The sequence below is a fragment of the Anolis sagrei genome, chromosome 2 (genome assembly GCF_037176765.1).
Source record: "Anolis sagrei isolate rAnoSag1 chromosome 2, rAnoSag1.mat, whole genome shotgun sequence".
Classification (NCBI taxonomy): Eukaryota; Metazoa; Chordata; class Lepidosauria; order Squamata; family Dactyloidae; genus Anolis; species Anolis sagrei.
Genome location: NC_090022.1, coordinates 117,010,961 through 117,034,688, shown reverse-complemented (window position 1 = coordinate 117,034,688; position 23,728 = coordinate 117,010,961). Strand labels below are relative to the sequence as shown.

Below are 23,728 nucleotides of genomic sequence, written 5' to 3'. Positions count from 1 at the left end.
CAGGAGAGAAAGTCATTTGTCCAGTTCTAGCGGGTGGGGAGGTGGGAGGAAGTCCACAAATAGTTAGTTAGTTTTTCAATTTAGCCAGGATCATTTGCATTTAAAGGGCAGAAAAATAATACCTTACCATATAGAGCCAGAAATAGAATGTGACCACCTGTGACTTTTCTTGCTGTAAAGAAATAAAGAGAAAAATATTACCAGGATAACCCTACTATGCTTCCTTCCTCGAAGAATCAAGAGACAGTGGATTTCTACTGGCAGAAGAGCAGACTGTGGAAGATTCCCATTCAACTGGCAGGGGGATGGTTCTCCCTCCCTTCTGCCTTTCAGAGCAATTTTCAGGTACCCAACAGGCTGCAAGTGTTTTAGGGATGGAACAGAAAAAAGCATTTGAAATTGCCTTGGTGGATGATTGGAGTTCATGCATAGGCAGTGGTAGACTGTACAGAGTGGCTCAGAGTGCCTTGCACTGTATGACTAATGCAGTTTGGCACCACTTTAATTAGCATGGCTCAATGTTATGGAATCCTGGGTGCTGAAGTTTGGTGATGCACCAATTCTCTCTGGAAGTGAAGGCTGAAGACCTTGTAAAATGACAACTTCCAGGATCTCATAGCATTGAGCCACAGCAGTTAAAGTGGCATCAGCTGCATTCTTTCTAGAAAGTAGAAACATCCTCAGACATGATTCCCATCACCTTCACGGAAAATTCTTCCCAAATAATGAGAAATAGGATTTTACATAGACTATGACTTTGGATAATAGGGTTAACAGTGAAAATATTGTTTATATGTTTTTAAATGTTACATGTATTTTATAATTCTGTTTTAAATGCTTATTTTAATTGTCCGTTGTTTTTAAAGGCATCAAATAGCTGACTAAGTGTAAGCTGCCTTGAGTCCCCTCCAGGGTAGAGAAAGACAGGATAGAAATGTCGTAAATAAATAAATACTATTAATTGCTACACACACATTAATTGCTACACACAACTGGCAGATTGCCTATGACACAAATGGGTGAATGCTGAGCAAAAAAGGCGATTTCTTCCTTAATGATGGGAAAATGTCATCATCTGAAGAAGTGGACTGCAATTCACCAAAGCTTAAGTTGAAAGAAATTATAGAGCCTTCTCAGCGGTAGGCCCTCGGCTGTGGAAAGCCCTCCCCAGGGACATTAGATCAGCCCCCACTCTCTTATCGTTCTGCAAAAATATCAAAACCTGGCTGTTTGAGCAGGCTTTCTCAGATGCAGTGTAGCAGATAAACCCTGATCTCGGAATGACTAGACATTGCGATTGGACAATGACTTTGGTAATGAGATGTGGAGGATCTATGTTTTATTGGTTTTACTATTTAATTGAATTTTATCTATGTTAAATGTTTTAACTCTTTTTATATTGTTGTGGGCATCGAATTGTGCCGTTCTGTAAACCGCCATGAGTTGCCCTCGAGCTGAGAATGGTGGTATAGAAATATAGTAAATAAATAAATAAATAAATAAATAAAATTAATGAAATTGAAGAGTGAGTATTCTGTAACTCTTGCCCTAACAGCTCACTCATACATGAGAGTGCTTTTGATTAAAGAAGAGAGTTCTTTGGCACCTAAGGAAAACTCAGCATTTACATCTACAATGGTGGTTAACTTGCTTTTCCTTGGTGAATTTTCCAGCTGTTTTCCCCAACTGTAAGAAGAAGAAGAAACACCTGCAGCTCTGTATTTTTATATGAGCATTTTGTCATTTCCACCTGCCAAATATTTGGGCTATTTCTACCACTGGAAAGGAAATATATGGTGAATCTTTCTTTCTTACCACTGCAAGGATGGATACCAACATGAAGTCTATGTTTACTTCAAAGGAGCTTTCCCAGTTCCTCTTGGGCATAGAGTATAAGAGGAGTTCCCTTTTAGAGGAGATGTTCAGATACTCAACTACATCATGGTAGCTACAGATCTGTTTTGGTGTGGCTTCTGGTAGGGACAACAAAAAGAAAAAGAAGAATATGTTACCATGGGGAGAGCCAAAGTTTTTGCTCCTCTCACACTTTATGGTCCAGTGTGACAGTCAATGGAAAACAACCTTCCTTCTTTCCTTCTCTCCCTCCCCTACCTCTCTCTCTGAGGCCTTCCACATAGCCCTATATCCAAGAATAGCAAGGCAAAAATCCCACATTATCTGAGTGTGGACTCAGATATACCAGTTCAAAGCAGATATTGTGGGATTGTCTTCCTTGATATGTGGAAGGGACCTTTCTTTCCTTCCTTCCAGCATTAATCCACCACTACTGTTGCACGGTGCTAGAGCTGCCACTATTCCTGCAGGGTCAATAAGAAAAGAAGAAATGGTCTTACCTGGCGCCCAACAGATAAGAAGACTAATTATGATCTCTCGCCACATTCTTCTTCGTTCTCAGATATTTAAAAGGCATATAAGAGTAAAATCAAGGGATAGCTAGGCTGCTAAATCCACTGAGCAGAGGAACATCAACACCTTCATGGTATATGTCAAACTGTCTTGGCAGTGAGATAATATACTCATATTTATAGCTATTAATTCTGCTTCTGCGTGTTTGATTGTGATTAGCTCTTCATCAGTATCTTTGTACTGATTGGCCTAAAATGAGGTCGTACCCTTATAATATTTGCCTTTCCTTTGTCTTGATATTAATGAACAAAAAAGTAGCTACTCATTAATAACCATTACCGCTGTCTCTTCTTTTATATGCCAAAGTTGCTCCCTAGACAATTCTGAGTGCACTATATCACTTTTTGCAAACGTTGTCAAGCTTGAAGGAAATATTACACTCCAGGCTCTCTGAGAATGTTATGTATTTGAGTTTGGAAAATATCCAATAGGAATTGTGGGTAGATTCATGGTTAGGACTGGTTCATCAATGAAGCAGTGTGAATAATCTGCTTCAGATACTGCTGCATTCCATTTTCTCAAATCTAGACATATAATTTGCATATCATGCATAGTATTCTAAATCCATTCTTACTCACTGATGTACAATAAATGGTGATCCTAATTACACAGTCGTGTGATAGTCTCGTCCCCCCCCCCCCAATATTGTAGCTGTTTTTAATGCATTTTTTAGTGTTGTAAGTGAAGACACAATAAAAATATCATTTCATGCACAGCTCTGTTGGGCTCTGGGTTATTGGAAGTATTGAAACATGGCTTAGGTGACCCCCTGTCATTAGTAGGAAGTAGCTGATCCTTGATACCATCCACCTTTATTTTATTACAGACTTTGCATTCACTCCTATATTTTCCCTTTGCTTGACATAATCATTTCACTGATTTACTCAGTTTTGTAATATTTCATAAATGTTTGCCATTGCTCTCATGGTAATCAGATTGTTACCTGATGGAGTTAGTGGTAGTCATTCGTGGGGACTATCTCCCTGCATTGTGAAGTCCTGAGCTTCAGCCCCAAATTCCAGGCCCATTCCACACAGCTGAATAAAATCCCACATTATCCGCTTTGAACTGGAATATATGGCAGTGTAGACTCAGACATCCCAGTTCAAAAAAGATATTGTGGGATTTTCTGCCTTGATATTCTGGTTTATATGGCTGTATGGAAGGGCCTCCAGCTCCTGACAGTGGGAACGCACTCAGCCTTCTGATCTACCAGGAATAGATGAGAAGCCGGGAATTGTCATCCTAAATAGAAAAAGACCATGATCTAACCTAATACCCAAAAGATAGTGTATGATCTTGAAAGGTAAGCAGGATCAGCCTTGATTAGTACTTGGATGGGCGACTGCCAACGAATACCAGGAGCTGCTGGCTATCTTTCAGAGGAAGCAGCTGGCAAAACCATCTCTGAGTGTTCTTTGCCTAACAAAACTGTGCTGGGATTGCCATTAGTGGATAGGTGACTTGAAGGCACAAGCACACTCATTTATTGTCAAGGTAAAAAGCTAAAAGAAAGTGACCTGTGATGTAAAATATGAAGTAATTCCTGCCACTTGCTGGTAGTCTTATGAAAAAGTCTAGAGTGGAACTGGTTTCCTCCTGCCATTTGATTACACAGCCCAATGGAAAATGATATTCTTGGTGTCTTCATTTTTAGGTCTGTTCCTGGGTATATTTGGGGCACTCATTCAGAAAAGTGCATTGGACAGACTGCATCAGCTCTACTTCTATAGATACAGTTGAATTTATAAAATGTATAAACGTTTGTATCATAAATCTGGCTTTTGGTATTTTTTTATTTTTATTTTGTCGTGTCAGAGCAACCAGTCCATTATATATTACATTTCTAACAGAACAAAGCAAACAGACAGAAAAATACACATCTTGTGAGTTTGGTAGTTGGTTAAATGTCCTTTGACCAGTATCTGGTAGTTGATTAAATGTCCTTTGACCAGTATCTGGCCACTTGGAGTGCTTCCGGTGTTGCTGCAAGAAGGTCCTCCATGGTGCATGTGGCAGGGCTCAGGTTGCATTGCAGCAGGTGGTCAGTGATTTGCTCTTCTCCACACTCGCATGTCATGGATTCCACTTGACATGGAACTTTGTGGTCCCATTTCTGAAGGTTGGCTCTGCATCTCGTGGTGCCAGAGCGCAGTCTGTTCAGTGCCTTCCAAGTCGCCCAGTCTTCTGTGTGCCCAGGAGGGAGTCTCTCATCTGCTATCAGCCATTGGTTGAGGTGCTGGGTTTGGGCCTGCTACTTTTGGACTCTTGCTTGCTGAGGTGTTCCAGCGAGTGTCTCTGTAGATCTTTTGTTATGAAATAAGTAGATTTGTGTGTAGTACACTTTTTAAAAACTTTTTAATATGTTTCCTTGATGTTTAAATATTAAACATGAAATTATAATAATAAGTTATTTATTTGACTAGTCATGGCCATTTCAAATTACAACACGAATAAAATACAAGGCAAAAAGGAGAGGACAGCAGCTGAGAGATTCCGTATCCGCAGTTTGAAGTGATGCAGATTCGGCGTCCCTGGAACGCCGGGGAGGCATTGCGGGCAGGCTCGCAGTCTCCCGTGGCCTGGAAAAGGTTGAATTCATGCATTTAGATAGTTCAGGCAAGAAGTGATACAAAGTATCAAGCTAGAGAGATAAAAAGTTGCAATTTCAAGTACCTTTATTAGGGGGATTGTTACAAAGTTAAGGCTTGGGGGAAAGTAATAGAAAGGCATAGATGCTGTGTGCAGTTCCTGTTTGAGCTTTCTGTTGGGGCACATTTCATCAGTTTGTCCCAATTATGACTTCCAGGAACTTCGGAACTCTCCGCTGCGGGTCAGACCAACATGAAAGCGGGGGCCTCCGATGCCCTCGATGACACTTCTAAAGGACAGGAGGAAGGGGGCCAACTTGATCTCACCAGGAAGGGAGTTCCATAGCCGGGGAGCAATCACCGAGAAGGCCCTGTCTCTTGTCCCCACCAATCGTGCCTGTGACAATGGCGGGAAGGAAAGCAGGGCCTCCCCGGATTCGGCTGTTGAATGGTAAGTGAAAACTAAAGCTAAAGATTTTGCCTGATATTAAATGTCCAACTCTGTAAGCTAGTGATCACCTCAATTTCTAAGTTGAAGAGCTGGCATTGTCTGTAGATACCTCCAAGGCCATATGGCCAGCATGACTGCCTGGAGCGCTGTTACCTTCCTGCAGAAGCAGTGCCTATTGATCTACTCACATTTGCATGTTTTCAAACTGCTAGGTTGGCAGAAGCTGGGGCTAACAGCAGAAGTTTTGGCCACTGTGTGAAAAATATAAATATATCGTACATAACTCCTTACCTACAAGTTCATAAACCCCAAGGCTGAGGAAGATTTTTTATTCATGTATTTATTATTAATTAACAGGGTATATAAAATTACCCTTTTCACCCCAGATGGGACTCGAACCCACAATCCCTGGCTTAGGAGGCCAGTGCCTTGTCCATTAGGCCACTGGGGCCAGATGCTGCCCGGTGTCCCTCGCCCCCTCCCTCCATTGTGTAGCACACCACAGTCCCCCAATTCTATGCTTTCCTTCACATTGGAGGGCCACGCGATGATAAATAGTATGGCCCAAGCGTGGCATATTGGAGGCAAGGGCCAGCTCGCCGGGCCAGACTGCTTGAGCTTTGGAGAGAAAGGGCAGGCATTTCCCATTCATTTCAGTTAGCAAGAAAGGACATCTCCGCAAACAGATTTGCAGGTGAAAAACAACCACTTGAGCTTTTTACTAGATACTGAAATAATGAGATGGCAGTGATTTTCCCTGCATTTTAAAAGCCTTGTGAATCACTATTCTTCTCCACAAAAGTATCTGTGCTAGAAAGCCACGCGAGATTTGCACCCCATCCGGGGAGAGCCCCCGGGCTTCTTACAGGACTATCCCCACAGATATAAATATGCGGGAGAGGTATATGTCGCTTGACGTGTATTGATTATCTACAGTTTAATAATCGAAACGCTAAAACATATCGACCACGAAGGGACTCGAACCCTCAATCTTCTGATCCGAAGTCAGACGCCTTATCCATTAGGCCACGCGGTCACCTGCAAGGAAGGGTGGTATTGGTAAACAGAAAGTATAGAATGGAAGGCTGAGAGGGCTTTAGGGGGGATCGTAAAAGGTTAACAGGGAGCTGTTTCTCAATCTGGGCTGCTGTGAGTTTTCCGGGCTGTATAGCCATGTTCCAGAAGCATTCTCTCCTGACGTTTCACCCACATCTATGGCACACATCCTCAGAGGTTGTGAGGACTGTTGGAAACTAAGAAAATTGGGTTTATATATCTGTGGAATGCCCAGGGTAGGGGAAAGAACTCTTGTCTGCTTGAGGCATGTGTGAATGTTGTAAATGGACACCTTGCTTAGCATTTAATAGCCTTGCAGCTTCAAAGGATTGCTTCAAAGGATTGCTGCCGGGAATCCTTTGTTGTTAGGAGTTAGCTGATTGTTTCTTGTCTGGAATTCCCCTGTTGTTTGTTTATTTACTGTCCTGATTTTAGAGGTTTTTTAAAAAATACTAATAGCCAGATTTTGTTCATTTTCATGGTCTCTTCCTTTCTGTTGAAATTGTCCACATGCTTGTGGATTTCAATGGCTTCTCTGTGTAGTCTGACATGGTGGTTGTTATGAGTGCTTCTCAATCAGTTGATGCTTTGGCCTTTGCCTTCTCCTGCTTGTGAAAATTAATATTACTTCCATGCTGCCAGTGATACACACTTTTAATCCCAAAGATTTTGTGCTGCTGCTGCTGCTGCTTGTAGACAGCCATGCTAGGCAGGCACACCTCCAGAGAAGTGAATGCCACCAACTTCAGTGGGACCTGAATCTCAGTAGAGTTGCTTTGCTAATGATGTATCTTTGCAGAGTATTTTCGGATAATTTTCCTTCTTCCTCCTTTTTGTGGAATAGTTCACCAATTCTTTGTGCAAAGGTGTTAGGCACTCCTAACTGGAGTCAGAATGCAACACCAACAACCAGAATACAGTGTTCCCTCGCTATTTCACAGTTCGCTTTTTGCAGACTCGCTGATTTGTGGTTTTTCAATAAATATTAATGTAAAATACTTATTGAGGATTTTTGCCCCAAAATGGAGAATAGCCAACAGGAATGTAGGACATGGTCCCACCTTTTCCAGCATCTGCGCGGCCAATGACAATCTAGAAGCCGGGAAGGCTGAGCACCACCCCCTTTCACACCTCAGCCAATAGGAATACTCCGAGCGGCCGCTTGAGACGCTACTTGCTGACGTGTGATTGTAAATAATATATATAGCATCCCTACTTCACGGATTTTCACTTTTCGTGGGCGATCCTGGAATGTAACACCTGTGATAAGTGAGGGAACACTGTATATATTAAGAATAATAATACAATCAGCATTATATTAGTGAATAACAAGAGTTATGTGTATTGTGTGGCTTTCTAGTAGACCAGTGGTTCCCGACCTGTGGTCCTTGGACCATTGTGGTCCACAAAAATTAAAATATGGTCCGTGGCCTTATTGTTACTACATTGTTGCAACGAGAGTGACTGGTCTTGCGAAACCCTCTTATAGTGCCACAGCTTATTAAATATGGTTTTCTGTGGGTGAGCAGATGGCTACTGGATGAGGTATGTTCTGTATCAGAAACTAGAGCTGATGTGGTCTATCCAATGCAGTTTTCTGAATCAGCACCCCAAATAACCAAACCGAATCTGAAGTTGACCCAAAACTGATGCGTAACCCTTTTGGTACTAATGTTGGAGAGTGGTCCCTGGTCAAAAAAAGGCTGGGAACCACTGAGGTAGACCCTAGATCCACTGTATTCTCTTCTTTGCTTCATCACACTAGAGAATGAATCCACTTCAAATCTGGTTTTGCCTCCTGCAGATTTATGGAATTTGTAGTTTAGTGAGGAGCCTTTAACAGCCTCCCCAAACTACAAATCCCACCACTGAACTATGAGCATTGAGCAGCAACCAAACCAGATTTTGCTCAGCTTTCACCTTCATCACACTGGAGAATGAATCCACTTCAAATCCGGTTTCTGCCTCCTGCAGAATTCTGGGGTTTGTAGTTTAGGGAGGAGCCTAAAACAGCCTCACTAAACTACAAACCCCAGAACTCTGCAGGAGGCAGAAACCGGATTTAAAGTGGATTCATTCTCTAGTGTGATGAGGTCCTGAAGAAATTAATCTCTGTATTTTTGAAAATGTTCTTTATAGGGATCTTTTCCCCTTTTTTATTTGATGCGTGTCACTGGAATTTCACTGAATGAGGGTGTTCCTGAGCATGTGCAAACGGCGCCTCTCTCTCTCTCTCTCTCTCTCTCTTCCTACCACCAAAGCCCCATCCGCCTGTGGGCTGTAGGTTTAAACGTCCCAGCAACAACTTTATTGGATATTTTTGACTGCTGAAATTCCCTGACAATTTCAAATCACTTCCAAATACTGTCCTGACCATTGGTTGTGTTAACCATGACTGCTGGGAGTTGCAGTTCAACAAGATCTGGAGTCAGGCGCTGTTTTTCACTCCTAATTGTAGGCCAGCATTTCCAACTTTCTGCTAAAGTGCCCGAATAGGAAAATCCTTCCGCGTGGCCTGAACAGGCTTCCTCAATTACAAACAGGGCAGACTCAGACTGCAACATCTCATTATTTTCAGGACTCAACAGAATCCCTTCGGCTATTACAGAGTTAAGTAGGAAAGTGTGCGCTCCTTTTCCCACCAAGCCCCAGTGGCCTAATGGATAAGGCACTGGCCTCCTAAGCCAGGGATTGTGGGTTCGAGTCCCATCTGGGGTGAAGCCTGATTTTTTTTTCTCGCCAGTTTTTTTAAAAAAAATACTCGATTCTACAATTGCCACAATTTAATCACAGGCAGTTCGTGAGTAGCTTGCTTTCTCTTTCTTTTGGACCGCCGAATTTTCTTTTAAGATGCGTTTTGTGACGTCACTTCGTAAAGGCTGCAGCCAGGCTTCTCTTCAATGGACTGACGTCATCGCTGCATTGTTTTCCCCAGAACGCCTTCCCTCTGCTTCTCTGTCGGTGAATTCGTGTTGCCTGTCAATGTATGACAGCTCCGTGGATTTCATGGGGTTTTCTTAAGCAATGAATTCTCAGCAGTGGTTTCCCCACGTACATCAGTAGTGAGTTGAACAAAGGTTAGTTCACATGCAGAACTGAAATGGGAGTGAAGCTGCAAGTGCCCAGGCTTTGCAGGCCCTGGCTTCCTGGGTGAAGTCTGTCCACACCTGGAAGAGTTTCACCTGTCATTCGTTGTATTTCAATCTACAGGGTGTCCCCAAGACCAACATACACAGGGCAAATGGGAAATGGTAGCTAAATGTACCTTTATTTACAAAATATCCATTACAGAATATTTACAAAGTAGGTGGCTGTGAGTTTTTTTTTTTTTTTGGCTGTATGGCCATGTTCCAGAAGCATTCTCTCCTGATACTTCACCCACATCTATGGAATGAATGAAGAGAGGGGCCACGAAGGCAGGTCCATCTTGCCTCCAGTGTCATCAGTTGGGAGCTGCTCTGAGATCACAGTGAAGAGGGGCCAGGAAGGCAGTTCCAGCTTGTCTCCTGCACTGTGCTTACAGTACAATACAATACAATACAATACAATACAATACAATACAATACAATATATACATATAATATTGATAATATTATAATGTAATACAATATACTACTATTAATAATATATAATAATAATATATTTTATATTAAATGTAATATTACTAATAATATTACAGTATAATGTTATAGTACAATGTAATATATAACATTAATATTGTGCTATGATAATAATATAATATTGTGTATTTACTTTTTACTTGTAAGCCGCTCTGAGTCCCCTTCGGGGTGAGAAGGGCGGCATATAAATGTTGTAAATAAATAAATAATATGGCAGGCATCCTCAGAAGATGAGAGGTCTCAACCTCTGAGGGTGCCTGGCATAGATGTGGGTGAAACGTCAGGAGAGAATGCTTCTGAAACATGTCCATACAGCCCGGAAAACTCGCAGCAACCCAGTGATTACCACCATGAAAACCTCCAACAACTCATATTTTCAAAGTATAATCTACATGTTGACCACCGCTTTCTGCACACACAGGAAGACTCCTCCAGTTGTTAGGAATTGTGGGAGTTGAAGTCCAAAACATCTGGAGGGGCAAAGTTTGCCCAGGCCTGATTTGAATGATCCAAATTTCTCAGCTTTTCTTTGTATATCATAGCATGCATGCATATATATACATACACACACACATACGAGAGTTTGTTAGTTTTTCCTTTATATGGAAACTTTGGGGACACATTGTATTGTTACCCTCAATCTATTGGGAGAAGTATGTTGGATGGTGATGATGATAATAATAATAATAATGGTAAAGCATTAAATGTGATGCCGTTGCCTTTGTCTGAGATCCTTCCTCTGCCATTTTCACACACACCATGCCTGCTGCCGCCCAGTAATTTGGCACATTTTGTTTGGCACTTGATAAAAACCCTGACATGCGAGTTTCTAAGCCTTGGAAAGTTATGTTGGAATCCAACCCCACACTGCCAAACTACTTCATCACACTAGAGAAAAATCCACTTAAAATATGGTTTCTGCCTCTTGCAGAATTCTGGAGTTTGTGGTTTAGTGAGGCTGTTAAAGACTTCTCTCTAAACTACAAACCCCAGAATTCTGCAGGAGGCAGAAACCAGATTTTAAGTGGATTCATTCTCTACTGCAGTGGTTCCCAACCTGTGGGTCCCCAGATGTTTTGGCCTACATCTCCCAGAAATCCCAGCCAGTTTACTAGCTGATGAGGTCCCATGTCTCAAGTCCTCAATGAGGAACAGTTTAGTTAGTTTAATATAGGCTGAGGGAATTCCCTTCCCCCATGTCTCTTGTATGGCAGTTGGGACTGTATTTCTTCTTTCCTCTCTGTTTCTGCTCTCACTCTGATTGGTTGTGTAACTCTTTTTAAATCTGACCTGTTTCTTACATCTGAGTATGTGCTATGTGCTTTGAGGTCTCTCTCTGCTTGTGTGTCAAGAGAGATGTAATGGTTGGTGTTCTTTTTTCCTCTGTTTGAACCTAAGAGATGGGTGTTAAGAGTAGCTCAGACCCATTAAGAAATTATGCAGTTATTATTTATTATTGCAAATAAACCTTTTGTGATGTTTAAGATTGGACTCTGCATCTTTGCCTGCCTAAGCTCTAAATTCTTTACAGCCACATCACACGACACTTCACTCTTTGCTTGCTGTTAGCTGATGCTCAAACTTTTTTGTATCCTGTTTCATTTTTGGATGCTTTGCTATATTCAAGGGTAGTTTTCCCTAACAACATACAGAAATTTAGATATTCAAGGTGCTACAAAAAAAAAAGTTGAAATGCAGGTACGGTATGTTATATTTACTCATGTCTTATCGATTTGAATCACAAGGAATGAATGTATGTGTGACTAAAATCTAGATTCAATTAACCAAGTCTTATACAACAAAATCCAAAATCCACAAAGGAGCGATCCTCTTGTTACAAAAAACAAAAGACAGAAACAAATGTTTATGTTTAATCCAAAACGCCATCTGGTGGCAATTTGGGATTGATTCTAAAACTGTTTCATTAAAATATTTAGATGTTTTTTAAAAAATGTGTTATTGTTTAATAGAAAATGACCAAAAAAAACCTATGTAAGGTCCATCCTTGCTATAAAAAAAATATATCTGTTTAGATATGAAATATGTTATGAGCATTTAATTGTCAACATGGCTAAAAGCCATGATTACAGAATACTTGTACCTTCTCAATAAATATACCTGTATTGGGAAAAATTATATATTGATTATCTTTTTTTTCAATACATGTAGCCAAGTGGTCAACTGTCATTAAGGACATATGGAAGAAAAGTGGCACAGGTTTGTGGTTCAGAAAGTCCAACATGAACACCCAGAGATTTCTGGATAAGCTAGTTGTGTGAAGATAGTCCAAAGCAATAGTCTACTTTTCCATTTGTGGGGAGATAAACGAAAGTCCCCCCAAACAGCAACAGGACAGGAAAGAGTGCTGTATAGACCACAACGGGAAAAGTCCCTTTAATTTTTGGAATTTTCATGAGACACGGCTATATAATTCTACAGTGTTTCTTCAACAATAGGAGTTTGAAATCTTCTGAATTCATATCCTAAACCTTGTACCAAATTCCATTTTGAACACAAAAATAATCTGGATATAAATTAAAAGAGATTAGAAGAGAACAAGGAAAGCACACTTGGTAAAGGAAAATTATGCACTGTGGAAAATGACGGTCTAAAAATGAACAACACCCATGCTTGTGAGAAAGCATGATATGAAAATTAATAATTGTGGTCAATGTTTGTTGTGCTGATTAAATTTGGAAGTAGGCATAGGATAGCAGCTTCATTATTTCACTAGTGATATTGTGTTTTATAGAAATACCCATTTATTAAATAAAAAAAACAACAAACAGCTGATCTGGATCAGGTTTTACTATATAGAGAACTCATAAAAATGATTCTTTTTTTGCACTCCGAAGAAAGAGATGAGTCCCGGGAATCTATCCCAACACGCTTTTCCTAGTGTGTTCAATCCAAATCCACACGCCTGCTTTGCTTTAGAGAAGAATGATTTTTTTTCTGACGAAGACGTTCACGGTTCATTTTCTCCACTCTGAAACCAAACAGAAATAGAGAGTAACACACTTCAGTATCTAGAGTTTTATAGCAGGTGCCCCAACCAAACAGAACATTACAATTACAACAAAACAGCAATGCATCCTATTCCAAAAAGCCCCAAACAGCTTCCTCAGGAAGCCATCCCATTATGTTTTATGCAGATGTTATATGTTTAAAAAACAATAACTTTTCTAAATACAGTAGTGTCTCGCTAATCGTGCCTTGGCTGCTTCTGGCTTGGAAGAATAAAAACAAGGTTCTTCCTCAGAGAATTGCAACAAGGCTCCCCTTCCTTCCTTCATCTCTTCCTTTTCTGGCTCCTGTTCCTGACTCTGCTTCCCTCCTTACTGTCTCTCTCCTCCCTTGGGCCTTGCATTCAGCCCAGCTGAGGCTTCAAGGAAGCGGCCTCCGTGTGGGTAAAGGGGGAGCCCTGCCAAGGCTGCCCGCCACCCTGGCTGCTTTGCCACCTTGCCGCCCTCTCTGAAGTCCCGGCTCCAATCTCTCTCTCTCGCTAGCAGTGGAAATGTGTGCTTTATGGAAGAGGGAGAGGAAGGAAGGAAGGAGGGCGAGCACTGAAGGTGGGAGACAAACCCTGGCTTTGCTCAGGTTTAATAGGCTCTTCCTTAATCCCTCCGTATTATCTGAGATTTTCGTTTATCCAACGTTCTGGCGGCCTGTTTATGTATATAAGTGAGACTACTGTAATAATAATAATAAATCACATCCCTGGTTCAGAAGACATTTCCTAGATGTTGCTTGGATGCAAAGGGATATAGGGATCCCCATCATTTTAGTGCTGGATTGTATTGTCCTAACATACTGGCCTTCACCAGAAGTGGGGAGAGAAGGGGAATCTATACTGGAGGTGCTTTTCTTTTTTCTTGAAATAAGGTATGCGATATGAGGGGGGAATTATTGGGCCACAGAAAATACTGGGGGTGTTCCAATACAAACAGAAAGTTATTTTGTACAGAACTGAATGTAATGAATTTTCCTCGCATGTCTATAGGAATTCTGATCAATCCACCTCCCAAAATGACACTTCTTGCCGTCAATTCATTCTGACTTATGGTGACCCCCAATGGAAATTATAAAAGGATTTACTTGGCAAGATTTATCCAGAGGGAGTTTGATCTTGCCTTCCTCGGGGGCTGAAAGAGTGTGACTTATCCAAGATCAACCAGTGGGTTTCCATGGCCAATGGAGATTCAAATTCTGATCTCCAGAGTCATGCTGCAATGCTCAAACCAGTACATCATACTAGCTCTCAAGGTGACACTACATTACAAAAAAACCCTTTATATTTTAAATCTGAAGAGTTTCCATTAAGGTCTCCACGGAGATTATCTGTTCTAAAGAATGTGTCAAAGAAATATACAGAAACTGGGGATTTGTCCATTATTATCTAACAGAGATAAAAACCAAAGGCCATTCAGGGATAGCTGTGCTCAAGAAGAGAGTTGAAATTAAAAGGCAGTGACATATACAGACAGCTTGGAATATAGTATTTCTGGTGGTAGACTTCCAGAAGAATCCCTGGTTTTAGTCAGTCAGCTAATAATTTTGGATTGTTCATACTGATCCTCTGTATGCTGCCCTAAATCCACAAACTGATTCTCTAAACCAAATTAAAGAAAACTAAAAAGAAAATGAGAAATCTTTTGCAAACAATGTTGTTATGATGTCCTAAATTCAGATCAGTTGCTTGTGTAAGTGATTTGATGATGCATGCTGGACAACTGAAAACAAGGAGCTGGTGACCCTGGGTAATGCTAATTAGAAATATTACATGAGTCATCAACTCGTATACCTTGCTATTATCATCTCTGAAGTCTCGTCGGATGGAACTTCAGGTGTTGCTGTGGCTTCCACAATCATGTCCCTGATCTTTTGCAAGCAGTTTGCCAAATTCCTCATCTGGTAGCGACTCACTTCAGAAGAGACTATGAGTTCCCCAAACTTAGTGATTTTATTCTTTTGCTGGGAAAGAAAACATTGTTATTACAAAATTTCTGTTTAAAAGTTTGTATTTCACATTTTTAATGATGCAAGATTATTTTTATCTATATCAGAATAAAATGAAGATGGTGGATTAGAGGCATGTGTATAAACTGTGTTTGAGTCAAGCTGCTTTGGAATAAAAGGGTTCAATGGGCTCAAGGAAGAAAGAACAATTATGTGAAGATCTGAGATTCAATATCAGGTGATAATCGTAGATGTTTTATATTTACACTCTCAGGGTTTCTATTATATAACAACCAGATACGGCACTCTTTTGTGCTATGGTGAGAATTCAAATTTCATAATGAAGTAGAATAGTTTTTTACAAGACATCTGGAAATTAAGAAAATCTGCACAGCTCCATATGTTTTTAGAGAAGAAGGCATGTGCAGAACTCCCGAAGCCAGTGGCTCTCAATAAATCACTGTGTTATAACTTTTCTCACCCTGAGGAAAGGGCTAATGGGAGTTGTAGCCCAGCAACAATTCAAAAATCAAAAGTTTGCCAATGGAGCAATCACAGAGCACAATGAAAAACAGAATAAAGATGATAGTCCCCATTGCATATTGAAATACAGAGATAAGTAAAATATTTTTGCCACAAGCTAAGCATTTTTACTTTCTTTTCTCACTGCAGGGATTTGATTGACAATTTACAAGGAAATGGATGAAGGTAAAGACCAAGAAACCTCAGGCTTGCATTTAGCCATGATTAGAAAGACAATCAGCTATACTGGCAGGTTATCTACCAGTCTGTGCATAATCAGCATAGGACCAGAGAAGCATGTGAACAAACCATACAATGTCCTATGGGTTTCTAATCAGAGTGTTGAACTCATTACAACTGTGAGTGCATTTTCTTATGCATCCATTTATTTTCTGCTCCATAGACCACGTGGAGCCTTGGGAGAGAGGAATTTCCTTGTTCCCCTACTTGGTGAAATACTAAGGAAAAATAGACAAACACAGAGAGAATTACCATCACTGCCATTTTTTGCCGCACATCTTCTGTAATCCAGTCTGCTGATGCCAAATGGAATCGTACCTCTGCCTTAGTGTTCACTATATGTGAGACAAACAATAAAACAACAACAACACATTACTCCTACTAGGAGAGCTGCAGTTCTCATTCAAGCTATAGCTCTGGAATTTTAATTCACTGATATTGCTACTGCAACTTGCTAAGGACCTGATTATAAGGAGCTATGATCAAAACCCAATCGTTATTCCCAACTCAGGTACACCCACTGGAATCAGCAATAATTACTAAGTCACTAATTTCAGTTACTTTGTCTCAGTGGCTCTAGATCAGTGGTTCTCAACCTATGGGTCCCCAGATGTTTTGGCTTCAACTCCCAGAAATCGTAACAGCTGGTAAACTGGCTGGGGTTTCTGGGAGTTGTCAGCCAAAACGCCTGGGGACTCATTGCTCTAGATGAAGCACAGTTACTCAGAAATAAATTTAATTTCATTTACACAAATAAAGGTGCCTAGATTTGAAATTCCATTACTCTTTCCCCACATCTACTTTAGTAAAGTTCATACCTTTATTAACATTTTGACCTCCTGGACCACTACTTCGGCAATAGGATATAGATAAACGATCTAGATATTCAAACAAGAGAATAAGCAATATTAATAGAAGAGGAAATGGAATTACTGAAAAACTTATCTCCATGTTTTTGTATGTACATCAGAGAGGGAAAAAAAGGATGAACATAAATTTGTTGAAGGCCAAGCTTGGAAAAGTAAAAACAGAAGTATGAGGGAGACGAGCACCTAATACTAGGCGCTGGTGGCTATATTTCAGAAGAAGGAAAACTCACAACAGCACCTCTATCCTTGCTTGAGGAAAACTTATGAAATATGTGGGCTCACCATAGGTCAACAGATGACTTGAAGGTGGTTCTCATGGTGGTGGGGTTACAAAGTGGAGTCCACAACATGTGAGTGTGGAGAAGAGCAAACCACAGACCACCTATTATAATGCAACCTGAGCCCTGCACATACACAATGGAGGACCTTCTTATAGCAACACCAGAGGCACTCCAAGTGGCCAGCTACGGTCAAAGGACATTTAATAGAATGCCAAGTTTTCAAACTTTGTATGTTTTTTTAAAATGCAATACAACTGTTTGGTTTGCTCCTGATACAATAAATAAATAAATTTCCAGGAATATTCTAATTATATATTAAGATTAATTGGATGAATTGTGTTCTGCTCTTACAAGAGAAATCAAGTAACAATTGCAGAATGTATACTCAGAGAAAAGAGCAACGAGTTAATTTGAAAACTGGCAACCCTGGAGAGTTTGGTTTGAGGTTAGACTATCCTAATTTTGAGGTAAATAAGCACTAGTTAAAATTAATAGAAACTTGAAGTGTAAAATACCTCTATTTCTGTAGATCAATATACTTACATGGAATTAGTCTATTGCCTGTTCTCTCTATTTGTAAGAAGGTGTGAAAATTGTTGGTTGTGTTAGGTCAGGGAGGAGGTCTCCTATGTGCCTTATAATAGCAAAAATGCAAGTTGTTTGTAATCTTTATTTTAAAAACATTTTTTCCCCATTTTAGACCCTGACGTTCATGCAGCTTGTTCAGCTGTAGTTCAGTTATGTGAGAGAAGCCAAAAAGAAAAGTGGATAAACTGATTGAGGTCAGAGACATGAGAAACTGTGCAAAGTAGATCACTGTGTCTTACTGTAATGGCCTACCATATGTAAATATATTTCTGCTGCCAGCAGATGCATTACAAGCCATATTTTGTTTGCTTTTTGTTAGTTTGACTATTCACTAGTGTGTTTTTTAGGACTTTTCATCCCTGTAATTCAATCTTCTATTAAGCCATTGTTTTGTGATTCATAGTGTGCATCATGCCTATTTAATCACAAATAAATGAAAATCAGTACTTTGTTCCAACTGAGTCTATAAAGAAATGCACATTTATAGGCAAACATGATGGATCAAATACCTAGACAATCACATTAGAGATATGTTTTGGACTCACCCACAGGAATGTTAGGAAGTGTGTGGTTTGCTTCATCCTGTAAGAAAAGGACACACAGAACTGACTACATTTGCAAGATCTTAGTATTAAATAAACCTATCAACACAAATTACAGAAATGATCACAGCAGTAGAAATCTATAAAGCAACTAGATTTGAAGGTACTCAAGTTTATTTCATTTACATTAGTTTTGACTTCCCAGACACCATCCACACTGCCAAATCTTGAGTGCACTGAAGTCACAATGAGATTACTTTCTAGGTGGCTTTTGCTTGTGGTACCAAACAGATGCCGCCAGATTTAGAAAACCTTCAAGGGGAAAAGAACAATACATTTGTTGAGGTTGTCAAGCTTAGTTAGTTCATCATGTTAAAATGAGGTATTTCATAAATACAACATACAAAATTGTGATGAGTCATCTTACAAGGCACTCTCTCTTTAAACCTTATACAGTTTCATACTTGTATACAAGAGTATGCCTTGCTGTAAAGCTTCACTTCTGACATAGGGCCCTTCCACACAGCCCTAATCAAGGCAGAAAATCCTACATTATCTGAGTGTGGACTCAGATAACCCAGTTCAAAGCAAGTATTGTGGGATTTTCTGCCTTGATATTCTGGCATATAGGGCTGTGTAAAAGGGCCCTTAGATAATGATAGCTTGGAAAAGTTACTTTTTGTCTCTAACTGCTAGAATTTCCAAGCAACAACACACTGGGTTGGGGAGTTAGATATTATAATAAAAGGTAACTGTTACACATTCTGACATTGCTCTATTAACAATTGCACCCTTCCATTCCTAATCATTTTTCTGGCTCCTACTATTCACAGAGATACAGAAATGTATAGCTGTCCATCTTATTGTCCATGTTCCCAATGAGATGGCATTTTTAACAATCCTGGGGCAGAAGTGAAAATTACCTATCAAAAGCACAGTTACTATAGTTACAATCTGACTGCATCACATACACTTTGAATGCTATCTCCTACAACCTGAGTCCAAATTCTGTATAGAAGAGTATGCTTTTCTTCCCCTCAACCCGTTTTAAAATAGTCTCGCTGGTGTAAATAGTGATGGTAATACAGTCCATTATTCACATTACAAGATGAGAAGGATATCGTGATATGGGCTGGGAAGACAATAAATTATCATAGCCCTGCGATGCAGTTTACCTGGAATATTGTTAAAAGTGTTTTAAAATAATCCTTCAAAGCACCACAGTTATTATGCCCCCTATTGCAAATTGATTGAAAGAACAAAATAATAACCCTGAGTTTTCCATTGTTTAGATCCTAGTAAAATGGACTCAGAATCAGGCTGATGGGGTAGTGAACAAACCCACGACTGAAGGAAACCTGGGGGCATCATATGGTCAACAAATTAAGAGCAGGGGCTGCAAATGCCGTAATATGATTTCAGGCATGGATTTGCATGAACAACCATGAGAAGCTGGCATGGATTTGTGAAAAACACAAAATAGCCTGCTCACTCTAGCAGGCTATTTTGTGTTTTGTGGGCTAGCACAGTAGGTTAAACTGTCTGCTATAGAAGATCCTGCCGACCAGAAGGTCGGCAGTTCAAGCCCGGGTCAGGGTGAGCTCCCACCACCAGCCCAGCTTCTGCTCTAGCAGTTCGAAAACAACGATGTAAGTAGATAAACAGGAACCGCTTTGGTAGGGAGGTAAAAGAGGCCCTAAAAAAACATGCTGGCAAAATTCTGACCAGGAAAGACATCCATGGATGACAGGCTCCACGGCATGGAAAATGAAACAACTGCACCTCCCCATGGCTGGGTCGAGCAAAGCCTCCAGATGCTGGAGATGAAAAGGGGGAAGCCTTGCCTTGTTTATGTACTGCCTGTCTTTGTCAATTGTATAACGCCATTGAATTTTTGCCATATATGTACCTGTAATTATTATTATTATTATTAAACTTTATTTGTACCCCGCTAGCATCTCCCAAGGGATTCGATGCAGCTTACAACAGGCCGAAGCCCAGCACAACACAATACAACAATACAATACATAGCAAAATAAAACAGTTAAAGCAGAAAAACAATAGCAATAACAGTACAACAGGACATTATTAAAAACTGAGCCGGCTGAGGTGGGGCACAGGGTTAAAAGTGCTGAAAAAAGTGTCGGAGGGATATAAGATTAAAGTATAAGTGCGGTGTGCGTTGAGAGTGATCTTGGCTCTACTAAAGTGCTTCTGGGCTTTGGTAGTGGGGAATCCTAATCTGAGAAGGCACGTTGGAATAGCCAGGTTTTCAGGTTTTTTCTAAAGACCGCCAAGGTGGGGGCCTGTCTGAGATCTTTCGGGAGGGCATTCCAGAGGCGGGGGGCCACCACGGAGAAAGCCCTGTCCCGCGTCCCCACCAAACGCGCCTGTGAGGCGGGTGGGATCACGAGCAGGGCCTCTCCTGATGACCGGAGCGAGCGTGTGGGTTCGTAGACTGTGATGCGATCTCGTAGGTAGGATGGTCCCAAATCGTTCAGGGCTTTGTAGGTAAGCACCTGCACCTTAAATTGGGCTCGGAAGATAAACGGCAGCCAGTGGAGCTCCTTGAACAGGAGGGTTGACCTCTCTCTGTAAGGGGCCCCCGTTAGCATCCTGGCTGCTGCCCGTTGGACCAGTTGGAATTTCCGAGCCGTTTTTAATCCGCTTTGAGACCCCTTGGGGAGATAGAGCAGAATATAAATAAAATTTATTATTATCAAAATTATATTTAAAAGAAAAAATAGCTTGATCTGCATGGAACTATTCAGACACATGGGTGAATGGCATCCTTTAGGGAAAAATCAGGGAGATCCTTTTTTAAAAAAAAATCAGAGGATACAACTTTTATTTGAGAGCTAGAAAAACAGCACGGGCTCCTCTTTTTCCTGCTAAATTTCATTTTTTTTAGACTGAGTAGGTGTTTTCCAGTTCCATATACCTGGGAAGTAATCATGTGTCAACATAAATTTTATAACAGCTTTCTTAAATGGGGGGGGGGGGGGGGGATCCTATAACCCAAATACACCCAATCCTGTTTGACATTGAAAGTTAAAGCAGATCACTCCTGGTTGGCAGACTGGATGGCAGACTGCCAATGAATACAGGTGCTGGGTTGTTGTAGGTTTTTTCGGGCTATATGGCCATGTTCTAGAGGCATTCCCTCCTGACGTTTCCCCTGCGTCTATGGCAAGCATCCTCAGAGGTAGTAAGGTCTCTTGGATCTAGGAAAATTGGGTTTATATATCTGTGGAATGACCAGGGTGGGACAAAGGACTCTTGTCCGTTGGAGCTAGGTGTGAATGTTTCAACTGACCACCTTGATTAGCATTTGATGGCCTGGCAGTATTTTGGTGTGGCTTGTTAGTGCCTGAGGGAATCTTTTGTTGAGAGGTGATTAGCTGATATATAAACCTAATTTTCCTAGTTTCATCAGACCTACCTCTGAGGATGCTTGCCATAGATGCAGGCGAAACATCAGGAGAGAATGCCTTTAGAACATGGCCATATAGCCCGAAAAAACCTACAACCCAGTGATTCCGGCCATGAAAGCCTTCAACAATCCAATACAGGTGCTGTAAGGTGTATTTCCGGGCTCTTCCTGACAGGCCCAATATATCAGGATCTGATCCCAGGTTTTCTGTTTATTCCCGATTATCTGGATGTGTGGACCCATACAATCCAGTTTAAAGCAGGAAACCTGGGATCAAATCCTGGGACATTAGGCCTGTCTGGAAGAAGGACCAACCAAAACCGCTTCTGGGTACTCCTTGCCTAAGAAAACCCAATGGAGTCCACGGAGTGACCAAAAGCTAATAGGTAACTTGCAGGCACACCCTCGTTCAAGGCATAAGCCTCTCTTCATTTTCCTATCTCTATGTTCTATTTCCCCTTCCGAATTCTAACCTTAGTCTCTTCGGTTCCCTTTGTTTGCCGCGGATAAAGTTTATCCAAGCTGTATTCGCTCCGGAACTCAGAAGAAGAGCCGGAGGTTGCTGCTCGGCGCGTCCAAGAGGCTAGGGCTTCGGGGGAGGTTATCCGGCTCACCGGCGTCCGCCAGAAGCAACGCAGCGCGCGTACCGCCATCTTGAATTACCTTGGTCCCTCCGTAAAAAGAGTCCGGCTGCACACTAGCCCCGTGTCCCTGGTGTTCCAGATAAAATGTGTCCCCCCACACTCTCAGTGCCATAAACCCCGTTCCGCCTTCGCGTTGGCATATGTCGGGAATTACTTGAAGACACACAGCAATAACACGGGAGGTGGTTGGGCTCTCTATACTGGTGTGTGACATCGTGTGCCTTCCGTCATATTTTCCACAGGTTTCCTTTAAACAGAAGAAGCCCTCAGCCCCATCTACACTGCCATTGCACACTGCCATCAGTGTAGACCAGGCATGGGCAAACTTGGGCCCTCCCAGTGTTTTGGACTTCGACTCCCACCATTCCTAACAGCCTCAGGCCCTTTTCTTTTCCCCTTCAGCCGCTTAAGCGGAAAAGAAAGGGGCCTGAGGCTGTTAGGAATGGTGGGAGTCGAAGTCCAAAACACTGGGAGGGCCCAAGTTTGCCCATGCCTGGAGTAGACTCTCATAATGCAGTTTAATTGCATTGGTCTACACACTGGCCATATAATGAAGTTTCAAACTGCATTATACCGCATTGTAGATGGGGCCTACAGTTCTGTTCAAAAGAACCATACCAGAAAAAACTCAGACATATTTGTGTTTGCTTTTAGGTATTTCAGCTGTTTTCAAGTGATTTGGTGCAATATTTAAAGAAGCATTTCCACCAGGCTCTATAAATATCTTTGGACTAAAATAAAACCCAAGATGCCTGCCTGGGTTATTTTTTAAAATCCCAATTAAGAATAAGAGGACCTTCCAAAGTCTATTGGATATTTTTTTTCAGACATCGGATTTGGTTTGTAAATTACATCAACAGGTGGAAGTTGACTGTTGGGCAGTTTCAGCCAATAAAGAGATTAGTTTCATTGCTAAAAACCTACAGGAGAGTAAGCTCTCTTAATAGAGAAACTGCAAAGGAAAGAACTGATCATTTTCAACACAAAGCTATTATACTTGCATTTGAGAGATGTATATGAAAGTGTACTGTATCTTTAAAATGTTTTAAAAGTGTAACATCGAGTTTAGTATAAACATTAAAATTAATTCTAATTTTTAGATAAGGTGGAAAGGTTTAATAAGAATAAGTTTTTGAGTGCATCTATACTGTAGAATTAATGCAGTTTGACACTACTTTGACTTCTATGGCTGAATGCTATGGGATCTTGGGAGTTGCAGTTTGATGGAGCATCAGCATTCTTTGGCAAAAAGGCTAAAGACCTTAAAAAAAACTATAGCTCCAGTAATTCAATATAATTGAGCCATGACCATTAAAATGGATGTCAAACTGCATTCATTCAACAGTGTAGATGCACCCGATTGTACATTCCTTGTTACTAGTATCAATATGAGGTTTATTTATGCTGTATATCATTGCAATTAGAGCAAAGGGAATTAGTGGCTAGGATACTTTAAAACACTAGCAATTGAATTGCTAGATGTGCATATAGTATTCATTGAATTT

The 23,728-nt window shown here is 40.9% G+C and overlaps 1 protein-coding gene and 3 non-coding genes across 4 annotated transcripts; 1 reads left to right on the top strand and 3 right to left on the bottom strand.

Annotated features, from left to right (window-relative positions):
* Positions 1 to 5,847: 5,847 nt before the first annotated feature.
* On the bottom strand, positions 5,848 to 5,920 carry TRNAR-CCU (transfer RNA arginine (anticodon CCU)). The gene has a single exon. It is a non-coding gene; the product is annotated as a tRNA-Arg (tRNA).
* A 512-nt stretch (positions 5,921 to 6,432) lies between these two features.
* TRNAR-UCG (transfer RNA arginine (anticodon UCG)) lies at positions 6,433 to 6,505 on the bottom strand. The gene has a single exon. It is a non-coding gene; the product is annotated as a tRNA-Arg (tRNA).
* A 2,665-nt stretch (positions 6,506 to 9,170) lies between these two features.
* On the top strand, positions 9,171 to 9,243 carry TRNAR-CCU (transfer RNA arginine (anticodon CCU)). Its single transcript has one exon. It is a non-coding gene; the product is annotated as a tRNA-Arg (tRNA).
* A 3,624-nt stretch (positions 9,244 to 12,867) lies between these two features.
* On the bottom strand, positions 12,868 to 22,268 carry MRPL58 (mitochondrial ribosomal protein L58). The gene is made up of 6 exons (XM_060764714.2): positions 22,053 to 22,268; positions 18,150 to 18,186; positions 16,685 to 16,744; positions 16,119 to 16,201; positions 14,950 to 15,119; positions 12,868 to 13,134 (listed from the first exon to the last, which is right to left on the bottom strand). Exons 1-6 carry the CDS (start codon positions 22,230 to 22,232, stop codon positions 13,050 to 13,052), a joined length of 615 nt encoding a protein of 204 aa, XP_060620697.2. The 5' UTR covers positions 22,233 to 22,268; the 3' UTR covers positions 12,868 to 13,049.
* Between the last annotated feature and the right edge of the window lie 1,460 nt (positions 22,269 to 23,728).

Excerpts from the sequence above, each read along its gene's own strand:
- MRPL58 (XM_060764714.2), bottom strand. The coding sequence starts at position 22,232 with ATGGCGGTACGCGCGCTGCGTTGCTTCTGGCGGACGCCGGTGAGCCGG. Across the intron at positions 16,745-18,149 it reads ACTTCCTAACATTCCTGTGG|ATCGTTTATCTATATCCTAT; the intron begins GTGAGTCCAAAA and ends TTGAATATCTAG. Across the intron at positions 15,120-16,118 it reads GGCAAAAAATGGCAGTGATG|CAAAAGAATAAAATCACTAA; the intron begins GTAATTCTCTCT and ends TTTCTTTCCCAG.